The sequence below is a fragment of the Malus sylvestris genome, chromosome 3 (assembly GCF_916048215.2).
Source record: "Malus sylvestris chromosome 3, drMalSylv7.2, whole genome shotgun sequence".
In the NCBI taxonomy this organism is placed as follows: Eukaryota; Viridiplantae; Streptophyta; class Magnoliopsida; order Rosales; family Rosaceae; genus Malus; species Malus sylvestris.
In genome coordinates, this window is record NC_062262.1 from 36,709,374 (window position 1) to 36,728,498 (window position 19,125).

The following is a 19,125-nucleotide window of genomic DNA, read 5'->3' on the forward strand; positions in this document are numbered from 1 at the left end:
AACAGTTCAACTTTAATCTAAGCCCAAAGGCCATATATGAATTTGGGTGCAAACAAAAACATCTAAAAAGTTGTATAAAATAAAATATCACCAGGTATTTGCACCGCAAAATAAAACAAATAAGATGCAACAAGTGACCATGCACGTTGGCGTAAGGCGAGACTACCCTTCACCATTCATCGCATGTGTCGTGTGTGGCTACTGGTTGTTGTGAAACACTGCTATGAAATTCAGAGGGGGATGGTAATTTTTTAGAGTATTAGAGAATTAAGAGATTTTGTATGTACTTATAAGAAGTTAATTATTAAACCTCAACTTCCTCTAAAAATAAGTGGATAAAAATGTCAAAAACTGATAATCCGTCCTTGATCTGGAATATCTGCTTCGTACGTTATGTCTCTAGTGTTGTACTAGTGCATGTGCTTATCATCACCATCAAGTGGAGGAAAGTGCGAGGAAGCAGCCATAAGGTAACGGACGTTGTTCCCGTGAGCCATGTGGACCTCCTTCATTCGTGGCGGGTAACTTTTCTCCATTTTGGAGATTGTCTAGCCTTTCGTTAAACTTGGACCATGCAAAAACACGAAACATACAATGTCCTACTGTTCACGCTCTCCCTTCATCGTTGATTAGTTTGAGGCCTCCAATTCCTAGCTACGTATCTAGAGAGGAAATTAATTAAGGAAGATCGATCGATAGATAGATATACGATGAAGGACCAGCTACTATTTTCCAGTGATGAATCAACAACAGATCATCCTGATGACTATTCTAATTCTTCAAGATCAATAGCTCCTAATGATAATGATAGTGATAATAACAACTATTATTGGTGGAGATGGGCTGCAGAGTTTGATCATGTAAAGAAGATGCAGATGAAGCTTGATCATGAGCGCCTCATATTCCCTGGCGGTGGCAGGGCATCTAGTCATTTTACAGCAGCAGCAAGGATGCGAGTGGTGAGAGAGTTGGAGAGACTGGCTTTGGTATCAACCCATCAGGAAGGGGTGAATGAGCTTCGGCACAAGTTGCTCATGTATCGCTCGGGTGACTTCTGGATGCCAACAGGAGGTCTTGCTAAGGAAAACATGGACATTCCGCCGGTGGCCACAATTCTCTTGGTTGGCTTCTCTGCTTCTGGTAAAAGCTCTCTTGTCAACCTCATGTACTCCGTTTTGGGTCGCTCTGGACTCGTACCCTTTGCTCAAACATCACCACCACCTGGTATGCTACCTTTTTATTTAACTCCATCACTTCTTATATATGCACATTGCACAGACACATAATAATAAATCATTAATTTTTATAATATTAATTAAAATTGTAGGAAGCTTTTCAAATAATCCGAAGAGTACTAGTATGATTCTGAAAGAGCACAATGTGCTGAGGTCTTTGCGAAGTGGCTTCTGTGTGTATGACTCGAGGGGATTTGACTACAACCGAATAGGCGAGGGCCTTCAAGAATTGTCAAGTTGGATGAGTGATGGGATTCACCATAACCAAGTGTGCTTGAGACCGGGCGATGACGTCGAAGAATCTGTGTTGACGAATCTTCCTGATATGGATGTGATTTCAAAGTTTGCGAGGAGGAAAGTCAATTGTGCAATGGTGGTGGCTAACATGGCAGAAATCTACAAGGCCTTTCAAGCTGGTGATTCTAAGCCAATGGACGCCACAAAACAGCTTTTCTGCTCTGTCAATAATGCTTTCACCAATATTTACAGTAAGTTAGTTTTCTGTAGTCTTAATGTATGCAAATCTTGTTTCCTTGAAATTTAATGAGTTGCTGCATATATATTATATATGTATATATGCATACAGATGATGAGAGCACCATTTTGATCTTGACACATGGTGACATGTTAACAACTGAGGAGAGGATTGAAGGGCGGCTGAAGATATGTGAGTGCCTCGGTGTATCGGAGACGAGTGGAGTATACGACATCGTAACGTGCCTTAGCGAGTATGGATTTCTGGCAGAAGAATCAGACCCGGTTTCAGCCTACGCCCTGAGTGAAGCAGTATATATGGCGTTGCTCCTATCAGACAGGACCCACTCTCCCAAAAAAACCCTTGGGGACTGGGCAGTGCTTATATTGTCCTCCATCATGTGCTTTCTTGCTTCTATATTTGGTCTCCTTGCTCAGATTTGCCTCACACTCGGTCGACACAGCAAAGATGTATAGAATCAATCAGGTTTAGCGGTGGGGGCTGTTGGAAAGTCACCCAGGCCTAGAGCAATTTGGTTTCTTTTTTTTTCTTTTTTTTTTTGCAGTAAGGTAAGGATTAGGATTCATTTCATTTTTTCTAGAATTCAAGATTATTATCCTGTTTGTTTCATGTTCAGGCTTTATATATAATTGCAACTGTAGGAAAGATTAAATCTTATAGAGATGTAGTCCTTTTATTATGTAGTTGTTTTGAAATAAGTTATCATAATTTGTAATCAGTTTTTCTTCCTTTCTCATTTTCAATTTTTTAACATTGGTATCAGAAAGAGTGATATGATTTTTACCACCGGAACAAATAAGAATAAAAATACTTAAAAATACTTGTAAGAATACAGGTTATGCTAGTATAACAGCTCAAGTAAGATCATTTTTCACAGGGATTGAATGAATAATTTATGTAAAATCCAAATCTTAATTAATTATTTGAAAACAAAGTTTGGAAAAAGTTGATTTTATGAACTAAAATATTAAAACTGAATTTAAAATAAAAACAATTAAATAAATCAACTAAAAAACAATTTAAAGAAAAACAATTTGAAGAGACACTAGGGTTCCGCCGTCACCTTAACACTCTACGTAGTTCTTTTAGTTACTTATGAATTACCCATGCATATTTTGACAGTTAGGTTTTCCTAATATATATGGTTTTCCTAATATATATCATACTTGGAACCTCCAACATAGAACATGTATTTAACATGCAATCCATCCGGCCGTTCAGATCATATACAACAACAACAACAACAACAACAACAAAGCCTTTTCCCACTAAGTGGGGTCGGCTATATGAATCCTAGAACGCCATTGCGCTCGGTTTTGTGTCATGTCCTCCGTTAGATCCAAGTACTCTAAGTCTTTTCTTAGAGTCTCTTCCAAAGTTTTCCTAGGTCTTCCTCTACCCCTTCGGCCCTGAACCTCTGTCCCGTAGTCACATCTTCGAACCGGAGCGTCAGTCGGCCTTCTTTGCACATGTCCAAATCACCGGAGCTGATTTTCTCTCATCTTTCCTACAATTTCGGCTACTCCTACTTTACCTCGGATATCCTCATTCCCAATCTTATCCTTTCTCGTGTGCCCACACATCCCACGAAGCATCCTCATCTCCGCTACACCCATTTTGTGTACGTGTTGATGCTTCACCGCCCAACATTCTTTGCCATACAACATCGCTGGCCTTATTGCCGTCCTATAAAATTTTCCCTTGAGCTTCAGTGGCCTACGACGGTCACACAACACGCCGGATGCACTCTTACACTTCATCCATCCAGCTCGTATTCTATGGTTGAGATCTCCATCTAATTCTCCGTTCTCTTGCAAGATAGATCCTAGGTAGCGAAAACGGTCGCTTTTTGTGATCTTTGCTAGATTGCTCCGGTCATTAGTGTGGATAAGTATATAAATGGATAGAGATAGGAAAGCAAACACAAGATGTACGTGGTTCACCCAGATTGGCTACGTCCACGGAATAGAAGAGTTCTCATTAATTGTGAAGGGTTTACACAAGTACATAGGTTCAAGCTCTCCTTTAGTGAGTACAAGTGAATGATTTAGTACAAATGACATTAGGAAATATTGTGGGAGAATGATCTCGTAATCACGAAACTTCTAAGTATCGGAGTGTGGTGTCGTCTTGACTTGCCTTATCTGTCTCATAGGTAGATGTGGCATCTTCTCTGGAAGTACTCTTCCTCCATCCAGGGGTGGTATCTTTAACTGGTGGAGATGCACAAGGTAATGTATCAATTTCACTTGAAGCTTACTTGTAGTTTCAGGCTTGGTCAAGCGCGATACAAACCATGTAGTAGGAGTCCCCCAAGTCGCCGAGCTAGGGGGTCTGCTGAAAGAGGTGACAGACAAGGTAAGCAATCAGAGCTCCGACTGATTGTTCACCTTCTCCCCATCTTGCAGCAGCATGAAGGATAAAGAGAAGAAAAATGAGAAGAGATGATATGAGATACTTTTGCTTTTAAAGAAGTAACTTTCCACAGGCTTATTCTTGAACTGAGCTGGAGGGTTTTCTGGTTTCCTCCAGAGTATAAGGCCGACTGAAGAATTTGAGGGTCAAAACAAGTCCATCAAATCTAGAGTACGTTCCATCCTGCTGATATGGGATACTTTTGCTTTTGACAGAGTAATGGATGTATCGGCACGTGTGCTGTTACGCTTGTCTCCACATGCTTCCTTGTATCCTTCGCACTTGCCCTATCTGTTCCTCAAGCAGATGCGGAATCTTCCCTGGAAACATAAGATGTTGAAGATGAGTACTCGAGAGCAATGCCAGGTAAGTAATCAGGTAAGGGGTTCCAGGCAGTCAGTTCCTGGCTGGAAGCTTGATTCCAAGTGCTGACTGATTGCTCTCTTTCTCCTTGTCTTGCAGGTAAAAACAAGGCCAAAGGAAAAGACAGGGAAAAAGCATGATATGGGATACTCTTGCTTTTAACCCTGATGATATGAGATATTCTTGCTCTAGTATAGCTTGTTTGCAGAGGTATTATCGGGGGGAAAGAAAGCTGAATATTTCGAAAGGCTTCGTTGGGAGTGCCCTCTCAAATATGATGAAGGGTTGAGCATTTTTGTAGGTCTGCCTGTCCGTTGGGGATGGAGGTCGACATATATAGGAGTCTCCATAACAACAAGTAGTAATGCTATTCCTTTACCCTGCTTGGTCATAGCACGGTAGTGGGAGCTGCCAGTTTCACATGTTTTAACTCTGTCAGAGCACTTTGAAAAAGTGGTATGTGGTATCTGGCTCTCGAGATTCGGAGAACGATGCCTCTTCGATTTTTGAGAAAGCAATCATGCTGGGGGTCTGGCTCTCGAGATTCGGAGAGCAGTGTCTCTTCGATTTTTGAGGAAGTAATCATGTTGGGAGTCTGGCTCTCGAGATTCGGAGGGCGGTGCCTCTTCGATTTTGGAGCAAGCAATCCTGTTGGGAGTTTTGTCTCGAATGTGAGTAAAGGTTGGGCATGTTTGCTAGTCTACCTTGCCACGAAGCACAAAGGTTGACACACAGGGACTTTCCAATTATCCAGCAATGGTACTGTTCCTTTACCCTCTCTTCGCTTTTGAGAAAGTAGTCATGTTGGGAGTCTGGCTCTCGAGATTCGGAGGATGGTGCCTCTTCGATTTTGGAGCAAGCAATCTTGTTGGGAGTGTTTTCTCGAATGTGAGTAAAGGTTGGGCATGTTTGCTAGTCTACCTTGCCACGAAGCACAGAGGTTGACACACAGGGACTTTCCAATTATCCAGCAGTGGTACTGTTCCTTTACCCTTGTGGGTAATAATATGGTAGCTAGACCTTCAAAATTTATGTGTCTAAACTTTGTTAGTGCTGTTTCTTTGCTATTCTTTTACCTTTCTTAGTCAGAGCGATGTAGTGGGAGCTGCAAGCTTCACGTGCTCAACTTTGGCAGAGAACTTTGGCAAAGTTATCTGTGATACCCATGAGCTATTGTTGCGTGTGGGAAGTGGGTGATTGAACAGTAAGATTCATGTGCTTTCTACTTCACCAGAAGTCTTCGACAGAATGCCCATAATTTCCGCAAAGCTGAGTGTGCGTGTGACAGGTGCTGACAAGACTAGAAAAGTAGGTGCATCTTCGATTTCTGAGATCGGCCCTCGTGGTCTCTGAGCAGCCCATATTTTGAGAAAGCGAGCGCCTCTTCGATTGATTCGGAGAACGATGCCTCATCGATTTTTGAGAAAGCAATCATGCTGGGGGTCTGGCTCTCGAAGATTCGGGGAGCAGTGTCTCTTCGATTTTTGAGAAAGTAATCATGTTGGGAGTCTGGCTCTCGAGATTCGGAGGGCGGTGCCTCTTCGATTTTGGAGCAAGCAATCTTGTTGGGAGTGTTTTCTCGAATGTGAGTAAAGGTTGGGCATGTTTGCTAGTTTACCTTGCCACGAAGCACAGAGGTTGACACACAGGGACTTTCCAATTATCCAGCAATGGTACTGTTCCTTTACCCTCTCTTCGATTTTTAAGAAAGTAGTCATGTTGGGAGTTTGGCTCTCGAGATTCGGAGGACGGTGCCTCTTCGATTTTGGAGCAAGCAATCTTATTGGGAGTGTTTTCTCGAATGTGAGTAAAGATTGGGCATGTTTGCTAGTCTACCTTGCCACGAAGCACAGAGGTTGACACACAGGGACTTTCCAATTATCCAGCAGTGGTACTGTTCCTTTACCCTTGTGGGTAATAATATGGTAGCTAGACCTTCAAAATTTATGGGTCTAAACTTTGTTAGTGCTGTTTCTTTGCTATTCTTTTACCCTTCTTAGTCAGAGCGATGTAGTGAGAGCTGCAAGCTTCACGTGCTCAACTTTGGCAGAGAACTTTGGCAAAGTTATCTGTGGTACCCATGAGCTATTGTTGCGTGTGGGAAGTGGGTGATTGAACAGTAAGATTCATGTGTTTTCTACTTCCCCAGAAGTCTTCGACAGAATGCCCATAATTTCCGCAAAGCTGAGTGTGCGTGTGACAGGTGCTGACAAGGCTGGAAAAGTAGGTGCCTCTTCGATTTCTGAGATCGGCCCTCGTGGTCTCTGGGGAGCCCAGCTTTTGAGAAAGCGAGCGCCTTTTCGATTTCTGAGATCGGCATTCGTGGTCTTTGAGCAGCCCAACTTTTGAGAAAGCAAACGCCTCTTCGATTTCTGAGATCAACCCTCGTGATCTCTAAGCAGCCCAGCTTTTGAGAAAGCAAACGCCTCTTCGATTTCTGAGCAGGCGCCTCTTCGATTTCTGAAGCTCTGTCGAGTGCAGATTTTTATAGGGGCTGGCATTAAGTTCCAAAGCACACTTGAATCTCCACCAGTAGAAGCTTCATTATTGCACTTCTAAGATCTTGATTTGTCCGACCTCTTCTCTCTTCAACACCTTTGAAAATGTCTGGCCCCTCCGACCGTCGTTTTGACTTGAACCTTGTTGAAGAGGCAGCCCCGCCTTCTCCAGACAACATATGGCGCCCATCCTTCGTCTCCCCTACTGGTCCTCTTACCGTTGGGGATTCCGTGATGAAGAATGATATGACCGCTGCGGTGGTGGCCAGGAACCTTCTCACTCCCAAAGATAACAGACTACTTTCCAAACGGTCTGATGAGTTAGCTGTTAAGGATTCGCTGGCTCTCAGTGTTCAGTGTGCAGGTTCTGTGTCTAATATGGCCCAACGCCTATTTGCTCGAACCCGCCAAGTTGAATCATTGGCGGCTGAAGTGATGAGTCTCAAACAGGAGATTAGAGGGCTCAAGCATGAGAATAAACAGTTGCACCGGCTCGCACATGACTATGCTACAAACATGAAGAGGAAGCTTGACCAGATGAAGGAAACTGATGGTCAGGTTTTACTTGATCATCAGAGATTTGTGGGTTTGTTCCAAAGGCATTTATTGCCTTCGTCTTCTGGGGCTGTACCGCGTAATGAAGCTCCGAATGATCAACCTCTGATGCCTCCTCCTTCTAGGGTTCTGTCCAGTACTGAGGCTCCAAATGATCCCCCTCCGGTGCCTTCTCTTTCTGGGGCTCTACCGACTGCTGAGACTTCTCCTAAGCAACCTTTGTGAAGGCTCCCTCTTGTGTGTTTATTTTGACTCATGTATATGTACATATTTGTAACTTATCGGGGATATCAATAAATAAGCTTTCCTTCATTTCAACGTATTGTGTTAAATACACCAAAGCCTTCTTCGCTAAGTTCTTTGAATTTTCTTTTGTTGAAGCTTGTATGTTGAAGCTTTCTGAGTGGAGCATGTAGGTTGGGGTAGTGTTCCCTTAATTTCCCGAGTGAGGAAAACTTCTCGGTTGGAGACTTGGAAAATCCAAGTCACTGAGTGGGATCGGCTATATGAATCTTAGAACGCCATTGTGCTCGATCCTGTGTCATGTCCTTCGTTAGATCCAAGTACTCTAAGTCTTTTCTTAGAGTCTCTTCCAAAGTTTTCCTAGGTCTTCCTCTACCCCTTCGGCCCTGAACCTCTGTCCCATAGTCGCATCTTCTAATCGGAGCGTCAGTAGGCCTTCTTTGCACATGTCCAAACCACCGTAACCGATTTTCTCTCATCTTTCCTTCAATTTCGGCTACTCCTACTTTACCCCGGATATCCTCATTCCTAATCTTATCCTTTCTCGTGTGCCCACACATCCAACGAAGCATCCTCATCTCTGCTACACCCATTTTGTGTACGTGTTGATGTTTCACCGCCCAACATTCTGTGCCATACAGCATCGCCGGCCTTATTGCCGTCCTATAAAATTTTCCCTTGAGCTTCAGTGGCATACGGCGGTCACACAACACGCCGGATGCACTCTTCCACTTCATCCATCCAGCTTGTATTCTATGGTTGAGATCTCCATCTAATTCTCCGTTCTTTTGCAAGATAGATCCTAGGTAACGAAAACGGTCGCTCTTTGGTATTTCTTGATCTCCGATCCTCACCCCTAACTCGTTTTGGCCTCCATTTGCACTGAACTTGCACTCCATATATTCTGTCTTTGATCGGCTTAGGCGAAGACCTTTAGATTCCAACACTTCTCTCCAAAGGTTAAGCTTTGCATTTACCCCTTCCTGAGTTTCATCTATCAACACTATATCGTCTGCGAAAAGCATACACCAAGGAATATCATCTTGAATATGTCCTGTTAACTCATCCATTACCAACGCAAAAAGGTAAGGACTTAAGGATGAGCCTTGATGTAATCCTACAGTTATGGGAAAGCTTTCGGTTTGTCCTTCATGAGTTCTTACGGCAGTCTTTGCTCCTTCATACATATCCTTTATAGCTTGGATATATGCTACTCGTACTCCTTTCTTCTCTAAAATCCTCCAAAGAATGTCTCTTGGGACCCTATCATACGCTTTTTCCAAATCTATAAAGACCATGTGTAAATCCTTTTTCCCATCTCTATATCTTTCCATCAATCTTCGTAAGAGATAGATTGCCTCCATGGTTGAGCGCCCTGGCATGAACCCGAATTGGTTGTCCGAAACCCGTGTCTCTTGCCTCAATCTATGCTCAATGACTCTCTCCCAGAGCTTCATTGTATGACTCATTAGCTTAATACCCCTATAGTTCATGCAATTTTGTACGTCGCCCTTATTCTTGTAGATAGGCACCAAAGTGCTCGTTCGCCACTCATTTGGCATCTTCTTCGTTTTCAAAATCCTATTGAAAAAGTCAGTGAGCCATGTTATACCTGTCTCTCCCAAAAGTTTCCACACTTCGATTGGTATATTGTCTGGGCCTATTGCTTTTTTATGCTTCATCTTCTTCAAAGCTACAACCACTTCTTCCTTCCGGATTCGACGATAAAAAGAGTAGTTTCTACACTCTTCTGAGTTACTCAACTCCCCTAAAGAAGCACTCATTTCATGTCCTTCATTGAAAAGATTATGAAAATAACCTCTCCATCTGTCTTTAACCGCGTTCTCTGTAGCAAGAACCTTTCCATCCTCATCCTTGATGCACCTCACTTGGTTTAGGTCCCTTGTCTTCTTTTCCCTTGCTCTAGATAGTTTATAGATATCCAACTCTCCTTCTTTGGTATCTAGTCGTTTATACATATCGTCGTAAGCCACTAACTTAGCTTCTCTGACAGCTTTCTTCGCCTCTTGCTTCGCTTTTCTATACCTTTCACCATTTTCATCGGTCCTCTCCTTGTATAAGGCTTTACAACATTCCTTCTTAGCCTTCACCTTTGTTTGTACCTCCTCATTCCACCACCAAGATTCCTTTTGGTGTGGGGCAAAGCCCTTGGACTCTCCTAATACCTCTTTTGCTACTTTTCGGATACAACTAGCCATGGAATCCCACATTTGGCTAGCTTCCCCCTCTCTATCCCACACACATGAACATGAAATACTCATTAAGTTTTTTGAAAACCTTTTGAAAAACCATGCAACCCTTAAAACGTGGTGTTCATCTTAAGTGAATTACCCATGTATATTTTGACAGTTAGGTTTTCCTACTATACATGGTTTTTCTAATATATATCCTACTTGGAACCTCCAACATAGAACGTGTATTTACCATGTGTTTGTACCATACTTGACCAATCTCGAAACTACTGAGCACCGGTCAACGTTATACCGTCAAGGACCCAGAAGAGCTTCCCTTCAACCAGGAGGCCAATCATAATGCGACACGTGTCGACATCAGAAGCCAATCACAGCGCGACACGTGTCAACATCAGAAGCCAATCACAACATGACACGTGTCAATGTCAGAACAAAACTAGAAACTCTCTTCTATAAATAGGGATCATTCTCCCACAATAATCTCTAATGTCATTTTGTACTAAACTATTCACTAGAACTCACAAAAGGAGAGCTTAAACCTATGTATTTGTGTAAACCCTTCACAATTAATGAGAACTCCTCTACTCCGTGGACGTAGCCAATCTAGGTGAACCACGTACATCTTGTGTTTGCTTCCCTGTCCCTATTTATTTACGTACTTATCTTCACTAGTGATCGAAGCAACCAAGCGAATGTCACGAACCTGACACTTTCTGTTGTACCAAAGTCCTCGCTGATTTTGTGCATCAACAACATGCAATCCATCCGGCCATTCAGAACATATATGAACATGAAATACTCATTAAGTTTTTTGAAAACCTTTTGAAAAACCATGCAACCCTTAAGACGTCGTATTCATCTTAAGTGAAATTACAATTATTAACCACAAGAAACCAGTGCCAAATTCAAGAAACCTTTCCACCAAAGTTGCATCAAATTACTTTTCTAAATATTCTATTAGTCGCGAATCACTAAGACAATTAGATAGTTTAAACACGATGATTAATAATTTAAAAAACATCCTGTTTCATTGAATTTCAAATGTTTTACGGGTAGAAGCATTGGTGTTAAAATAAGCTCTCATTTAGTTTTAGGCAGTTCGACTTCAACTGAAACATGATGTTGTGGAAGGAGACTAAAAAATCTTAATGTAAATTATGCAGAAACAATTACAAATTTCACAGCAAATTTAGTATCTTATACAAGACATATGACATCTTACAAGACAAAATCTATTATATGTTTCATCATATTTACATAAAAACCAATATGGCAGCAGATGACTCAACTAATTAATTAGGCCATAACTATGAGATGTATATGTTTGATTTTGTAATTTTTCCAAGTTATGCCTACGATTAATTTTGTTATGTACCGATTAGAGATCTATAGAAGTTTTCTTTGTAATTTTATTCCTTTGTCAAAAAAAAAAAGGGTTTTTATCAATTAACCCTCACCATCAAGATTTTCCCTAAAATTGAAAATCAATCAATGTAGTCCTTCAAATACGTGTCGTAAATTAATGTGGTCATTCCGTTACAATTCTGTTAAGTGCCACATAAATGGGCCCCATAAGTCATTTTTTCTCACAAATGGTCCTTAAAATTGAAAATTGACCAATGTAGTCACACAAGTAAGTGTCTCAAATCAATGTAGTCCTTCCATCACAATTATGTCAAAAATTATGTGATGTGCTAATGCGATACATAAATGGGTCACACAAGTGTAATTAAATTAAAAAAAATTACAAATAGGTTTAATAATTTAATAGTTAATAAAAAAATTGTCAACCCAAAAACCCCAATCTTGCAATCACCTCTGATCCCAGTCTATATTTCTCTACCTCCTTCACTCTCTATTCTCTAAAAAAAAATCAATACACTCATCTTTACACACTTCAACATCTTTCACCGAATTGAACTTAGATCGAGATCACCTTTGGTGACGACTTGCCCTATTGGCAACGACTTCTGGGACATCACCGTTAACATTTAGACGATTAACATCCTCACAACCTTAATCTTGGAGAGCTTATTCGGCGCTTCCCTGGTGGTCTGGTGATGCAAAGAATGGCGAGGTCTGCTTTGAGATAATAAGGTTATAACTGATGTGCTTCTATTGCTGGTTGAAAAATATTTCCACACCCCCTCTTAGGCCTTGGTTAAGCCTTGTGCCTTTGAGAATTTTTGGAAGAGATCTCTCTTTGGAGTAAGCAATACTATAAGAAAAAAATAGCCATTGTGCAAAAAGGTATTTAGACAACTTTTTTAATTAATTATTAAACTCACATCAGCACATAATAATTTTTTTTTACAAAATAGTGGCGGAATGATCATATCTATTTGCGACATCTATTTTCAAGCACTATATTGATTGATTTTTAATTTTAGAGACCATATTGATGGTGTGAGTCAATTTTAGGGACCATCTTGATGGTTTAGGTCAATTTCATGAATCATTTGTGGTAAAAACTCATAAATCTTATGAAGCCCATTTATGTGTCACATCAGCCCTTAATGGATTTTTTAACAAAATTATGACAGAATAACCATATTGATTTGCGATACCTATTTCAGGAACTACATTGAATAATTTTTAATTTTAGAAATCATCCTAATAGTGAGAGTTAATTTCATAAAAACCGAAATAGAAAATGCAAGTCCAACCAAAGCTTCTGGATTCCTCTTGCCTAGAAGGTGACACGCAAAGTACACCAAACATTCTAAACTGTTGCCACGTCAGTACATGTACATTACACTCCCAACCCCACTTGACGCAACCAATGGATCTGTATTCTATTCTATTCTATTCTAGCTGCTTCCATTCCATATGAATAAATTGTAGCAGCTACCAGGACTTCCCGGATCCAACTTTAGTCACTCCAACCCCATCAATTCAGTTTCAAGAAAAGCTTACAACTTGAATAACAATTGATACTTACGAGGCTTTAGCTAGTGAATACTGAATAGCGATCGATGTTCAAAATGCAATATTATTATTCAAGACTATCGTTGGGTGCAGCTTCTGTAGCAAAAAGCAGGTCGATTTGGGGCCATGGTCCTCATCAATTAGCCGCAGCTCGAGTAGTACTACTACGAGGACTTGTTTCTGCCACCGCTAGTCGCACCGGCACTGCTGACCCAGCCATTCACGCTGGTGGGGACTATGAATCTGACCCTGGTCTCACCACCGCAGACAAAGTAAGCTATGTTAACTTTTATATATATGGACATTAATTAATTTGTAGCTTTATCAAGTAAATTAATTCATATAATTCAGAGACATATCTATTTCTAAACTCCAATTATATATAATCAATTTTGCTCTCAAGTAGTGCATTAATTTATTTCTAAAATCCCAACATATACATACATATATGTTTAGGGTCCAGAAGATGTTGCACAGGAGAAACCAGCTGTTGTTGAGCAGCGCGGCGCCAGCGGCAGAGGAAAAGGAACAGAACCTCTTGCACCTCCTAATAAACCCTCGTATACAAACGCGAGTTCCCCAAGGCTAGAGAACACAGGAGTGAACCTGCAGCCCTCGGACCACCCAACCAATTATACTCAGAAGAGACATATAAGTAGCCACGGAAAAGCTGCTACTAGTTTGTTGGAAAAGGTGAGCTGTGTGGGGCTGGACGGCACACCATTGTCAATTGACTCATCAAATGAAATGGACACGCAGGAAAAAGAGCAGTCGATGAGAGATAGAGATAGAGACCGGAAGGAGGAGCGTGAAGAGGATGATAGAGAGTACTACAAGCATCACAAGGCCTCACCACTGTCAGAGGTTGAGTATGCAGACACCCGAAAGCCCATTACGCGTGCAACAGACGGCACGGCAGACTCTGTGTCGGAGTCTGGTGCAGGTAGAGATGTCATTGGATGGAGGCCCGAGCAGTTGGACACGGCTGAGGAGGCACTCCGTAGAGCTGCAAGGATATGGAAAGAGAATGCCATCCGTGGGGACCCTGATGCTCCTCAGTCCAGGGTGCTCAGAGCTTTACGTGGGGAGTCATTCTAACTCTGATCAGTTTACTCATTGTGTATATATATCTGTAAACAATTTCCCAATTCCGCATTTATTTTGATCATAATTAGCTTTATTAATTTACAGTACTGCATAAATATATCAAATGGCGTTAGGTACCGTTTGGTACGTGAGACGAGACGAAACGGGACGAGCCGTTCCATCCCACGTTTAGTGCACCTAAAAACTGTGGAACGGGTTGTTCCATGGGACGAAATTTGGCTGATTTTTCGTTTCATCTCTTCTTCCTAGAACGACATGTTCCACATCCGTGGAACAAAAATTTATAGCATTTTATGACAAAATTTCTCTTTATTCTTTTCAATATTTACATCGTCTGTTTTGTCATGTTCCGTCCCGTCCCATCTCATCCTGTTCCGTCCCGTCCCATCTCATCCTGTTCCGTCCAATCCCGTCCCGTTCCGTCCTATCTGCGTACCAAACGGTACCTATGATACCTATGAGCATGTTGTATGTAGCATCCTTGATCTCGAGCAAAAACCACTCCTTTGTATTACAGTCAGTAATATAGTCGGTTTTGTGTGTTACTCTTCTTAAAACTCAGCTCTGCACATTAGTCTGTTTTGATTTATTTCAATATAAATCAATCTTAAATGGTTTACAATATATAATAGAAATGTAATAGGAATGTAATAGTGGAGATTAATGTAGATATTGTAATTTGATTTTCATCTTTCAATTATAACCATATAAGGTTTACGTTGTCCCCTGCATTGTCCTTTATTTAAATACTAATTAAAAGATTGCAAGGGGTTTGTACCTAAAAACGTAGGTAATAAGTTCGGTTTGCTCTTCCTCAATTGTACAAAAATAGAATCGCAAGCGGGACTAATGCGGTAGCATATATATAAGGTCACGGTTAAATGAAACCTTCAACGTCTTGTTTGGTAAACGGGGTATTTAATCTACATGGTACTATTGACTATAACCATTCGGTTAGAGATACCAGTACTCTTTCTAAAAAAATAAAAAGGAAAAAATAAAAGAAGGGGTTCGTTTTAGGCTTATTGAGTTACTGCTCCCACTTGCGCGCCTAGTCATATGCAAACAATCCGTCATCCCTACACGATGTATGTACTCCTCAACCATTTACCAAGTGCCACAATAGGAATGCATGCTTCATAGGAATCGCTTGCCCAAATGGAAAGAGTCTTTAACACTACGATCTTTGATAGTGAAGATTAGCTTGCATAGGACTTTCACTACATTGAAGACATTTTGAAGGAAAAAGTGGGTTGGAATTCCTAATGAAGAAAATGTGTTTTTTAATGTTATCATATTGTCTGGACCAATGTATTAAATATCGATAATATCGGCGATATTTCGCCGATATTATCATTTTTCAGAGGCTCTGATATTTTCCCACGTATCTGTCTCATTATCGTCAAAATATCGCGATATTATCGATAATATCGCGATATATTCGATATTATCGAAAAAGTCGTCGTGGATCCGTCGACGGAAAGGCAGCCGAGGCTGCGTTATCCCCCCAGCTGCCCAGATCTCTCTGCAATCCATGCTTAAACCCAAGATCTGCACCTCAACGACGCCGATTCCCTGCCGTTGTCGAAGTCGCGGCGAAGGAGCTTGCAGAACGGATCGCAGTTGTAGATCCAGAACCCGTGGTCTGTCCCCACGGCGAAGCAGGCGTGGTCTTGGTTGAAGCAGACGTGGAACAGAGACGGAGGCGAGCGCGGCGCCGGCGGGGCAGGCTCCGAGAGGAGGAGGAGAATGGGTGGTTGTTGTGGAGGTTGAGGTTGGGGTTTGGGGGCGATTGGGGGTCGTCGCTGGAGTCAACGACAGAGGTGGGGTTATTATCGGTGGGATCGGTGAGGAAGGCGGAGAAGGATCAAGAGAACTTGCCAGAGAGTTCCTGGGTTCGCCGATGAGGCGGAATACGCGAACGAGGAGGAAGGCGAGGGAGGAGGAGAATGCCATGTGGAAGAAGGATCGAGAAAGGTCTCTGTGCGTGTGTATGGGAGAAGGGAGAAGAGAGAAGGATCGAGAATTCGAGAGATCTGTGAGATCTGTGTGTGTGTTTGTGGGAAAAAGGAGAGGGAGAAGAGAGAAGGATCCAGAGACGAGTTGTGTGTGCGTGTGTTGTTGTGCGTGTGTGGTGTGCGTGTGTGATCCCTGTGTGTGCGTGTGTGTGTGTGTCGGTGGCGTGTGTGTGTGTGTGAGAAAAGAAAAGCATCTAAATAATTCAACTTTGACAGCTTTTAGGAATGGTACAATTTTTTACAAGACAAAAATAATGGTGGTTTCATGCATCAACATTCAAAACCGTGTGCCACGCGTGATATTTTTTCACATTCTCAGAGGTGGAGTATCAGATGATCACACATTTTTTGACCATGGACAAAAATAATGGTGGTTTCATTCAAAAGCATCTAAATAATTCAAAACACAGACAACTTTTACAATTACAACTTGTACAATTTCAGAACATGGACAAAAATAATGGTGGAGTATTAGACCATGGACAACTTTTACAATTTCAGACCATTCAAAATCGTGTGCCACTGTGTTATTCTTTCACATTCTCAGAGGTGGAGTATCAGATCATCACACATTTTTTGACCATTCGAAAATTAAAACCTCTATTACACCTTTTCGTTTCTTCTTCTTCCCTTACCCCTTTCAGAGTCATTCCAGATCTATTCCAGAGGTTCAACACAAAGGGTTCCATATTTAAGGTAAGTTTACGAACTTATATTTATATTATTGTAATTTATACTTGCATGTTAATTTTTTGAAGTAATTAAGTAATGTTGTATAATTATTCCCTAGAATAATTTTAATATGTTTAATGTTATTTATTATTTTATTATCAAATTGGATTATTATTCATTAATATTAGGTTTTATTATTCCATATTATTTTTATAATTACGTAAATTCTTACAATCATTTTCTTTACTTCCTATTTAATTCTTCTGTAAAATAACTTTACTTCCTATTTAATATGTTTCTGTCACTACTATATTTTTTGGCCAAAAAATAATTGCCTAATTTTCATGAAAAATAAATATAGGTACGTTTAAGATGTCCAGTGGAGTTACTAAACGTGATCCAGCTTGGGAACATGGAGACCCAAAAGACGGAAACAAACAGGGCACAATTTGTAAATATTGTGGTCGGGTAATGAAGAGTGGCAGAGTGACACGACTTAAGTATCATCTTAGTGGATTAGATCCAGCACATAATGTCCAACGATGCGATAATGTCCCCCCAGAAGTGAAGGCATTCATCAGCACATTATTAAAAAATAAAAAACAGCAGAAGGAAAAGATAACACATGGAATGAAAAATATTCGAGCTGGGCTACGTGGAGAAGTCTATGGCCAAGCGGTTGACAGTGATGATGATGACGATGAGGACGAATGTGATGATGACATGGGACCTGAAGAACGACGCAGTTTGAAACAAGCATTACATGCCTCCAAACAATCAGCATGGGAAAGAGAACACCTTCATAAAATTCCTAATAGAGCACAAGGTTCCGGGACAAATGGTGGTGCACAAATGAGACGGGGAGGCAGTCTTAGAGAATCACAACCAACACCACCAATAGCCCCAAGTTTATATAAGTCATCCAAAGCACGTCAAAATAGTGTTTGAAGTTATTTCACTGGAGGTAATGTGAAGGAGGAATGGGGCGTCTAATTAGCAAGTTCTTTATCTATGAAAATGTCCCTGTTGAGAAAGCATCATCACATCATTTCAAAAATATGGTAGTGGGATGTCAACAGGCCGGTGTTGGAGTACAACCTCCCACTCCCTATGAGATAAGAAACAAATATTTGGATATGGAGTATAAAGACATTGGTGAGTATGTTAACAAGTTGAGGTCAAAGTGGGAAACTAATGGTTGCACAATCATGTGTGACGAATGGACTAGCCCGACCAGATTGTCTATCATAAACTTCATGGTATACTCCAAGGGAAAGACAATTTTTTTGAAATCTGTTGATGCTTCAGACAATATAAAGAACTACAAGTATATTTACAAATTATTGAGGGATGTAATCATAGAGGTGGGAGAGCATAATGTTGTCCAAGTCGTGACCGACAACGGTTCTGCATTTGTCAAAGCTGGAAAAAAGTTAATGAAGCATCATAATGTGTTTTGGACATCATGTGCAACACATTGTATTGATCTCATGTTTGAGGCAATGGGGAAGAGAGAGAATGTTGCTACTGTGGTAAAAAGAGCTAGAACGATCACAAATTATATTTATAATCACGGTTGGTTGTTGACAAAGATGCATGAATTTTGCAAAGGAGAAATTATTCGTCCAGCTACCACTCGATTCGCCACCAACTATATTGCATTAAACAGTCTACTTAAGAAGAAAGCAGGGTTGAATCAACTATTCACTAGTGACGATTGGGCCAACCACAATTTCAGCCGCTCAAATGCAGGTCGTATGGTGGAAAGTATAGTGCTTGATCATGCTTTTTGGACTCAATCAAAACATGTGTGCCAAATGTTTGAACCTCTTTACAAAGTTTTACGGATCGTTGACATAGAAGTGTATCCTACTATGGGGGCAATATATGAGTTGATGTGTGTAGTGAATGATGAATTGAAAAGAAAACATGGTGCAAGGTGGGTCATAAAGATAATTGAAGACCGATGGTATAAAACATTATACCACGATTTGCATGCAGCAGGTATAAATTATGTCATAATTTGCAATTCATTTATTTTAGTTGCATAAGTATTATTTCTCTTATTAGAGTATGTGTTTCTTTGAACAACATATTATTTGAATCCTCGATACCAATACAGACGCGATGTTGGAGATGATGGTACCCTTATACGTGTTGTACATAATGTATACTCTAAATTAGACCCTGCATTACTAGCAGTTGGCCAATTTGGAAATGAAGTACACAATTACTTAAATTATAATAATTATTTTGTTGGATTAAACTAACACGATTTATTGAATTCAGCTAACATGGTTTAAAGATGCAAGAAGAACTTTCGGAGAACCAACATCAGTTGCTGCTCAAACAAAAATGTCTCCTAGTGAGTGTAAACATATT

General features: G+C 40.8%; 3 protein-coding genes across 4 annotated transcripts; all 3 read left to right on the forward strand.

Moving 5' to 3' along the window:
- The first annotated feature begins 509 nt into the window (after window positions 1-509).
- LOC126615073 (uncharacterized) lies at window positions 510-2,449 on the forward strand. Its single transcript, XM_050282795.1, has 3 exons — window positions 510-1,224; window positions 1,328-1,723; window positions 1,822-2,449. The coding sequence occupies exons 1-3, from the start codon at window positions 711-713 to the stop codon at window positions 2,184-2,186; spliced, it is 1,275 nt and encodes a 424-aa protein (XP_050138752.1). The 5' UTR covers window positions 510-710; the 3' UTR covers window positions 2,187-2,449.
- Window positions 2,450-12,858: 10,409 nt separating this feature from the next.
- LOC126615075 (uncharacterized) lies at window positions 12,859-14,130 on the forward strand. Its single transcript, XM_050282798.1, has 2 exons — window positions 12,859-13,218; window positions 13,403-14,130. Exons 1-2 carry the CDS (start codon window positions 12,994-12,996, stop codon window positions 14,042-14,044), a joined length of 867 nt encoding a protein of 288 aa, XP_050138755.1. The 5' UTR covers window positions 12,859-12,993; the 3' UTR covers window positions 14,045-14,130.
- A 2,436-nt stretch (window positions 14,131-16,566) lies between these two features.
- Window positions 16,567-18,898, forward strand: LOC126615074 (uncharacterized). 2 transcript variants are annotated; one of them, XM_050282797.1, is made up of 3 exons: window positions 16,593-16,620; window positions 16,716-16,767; window positions 17,105-18,898. In XM_050282797.1, exon 3 carries the CDS (start codon window positions 17,724-17,726, stop codon window positions 18,792-18,794), a length of 1,071 nt encoding a protein of 356 aa, XP_050138754.1. In that variant the 5' UTR covers window positions 16,593-16,620; window positions 16,716-16,767; window positions 17,105-17,723; the 3' UTR covers window positions 18,795-18,898. The 2 variants fall into 2 exon arrangements, with proteins under 2 accessions (XP_050138753.1, XP_050138754.1); XM_050282796.1 differs by having other exon boundaries at window positions 16,567-16,767.
- Window positions 18,899-19,125: the final 227 nt, after the last annotated feature.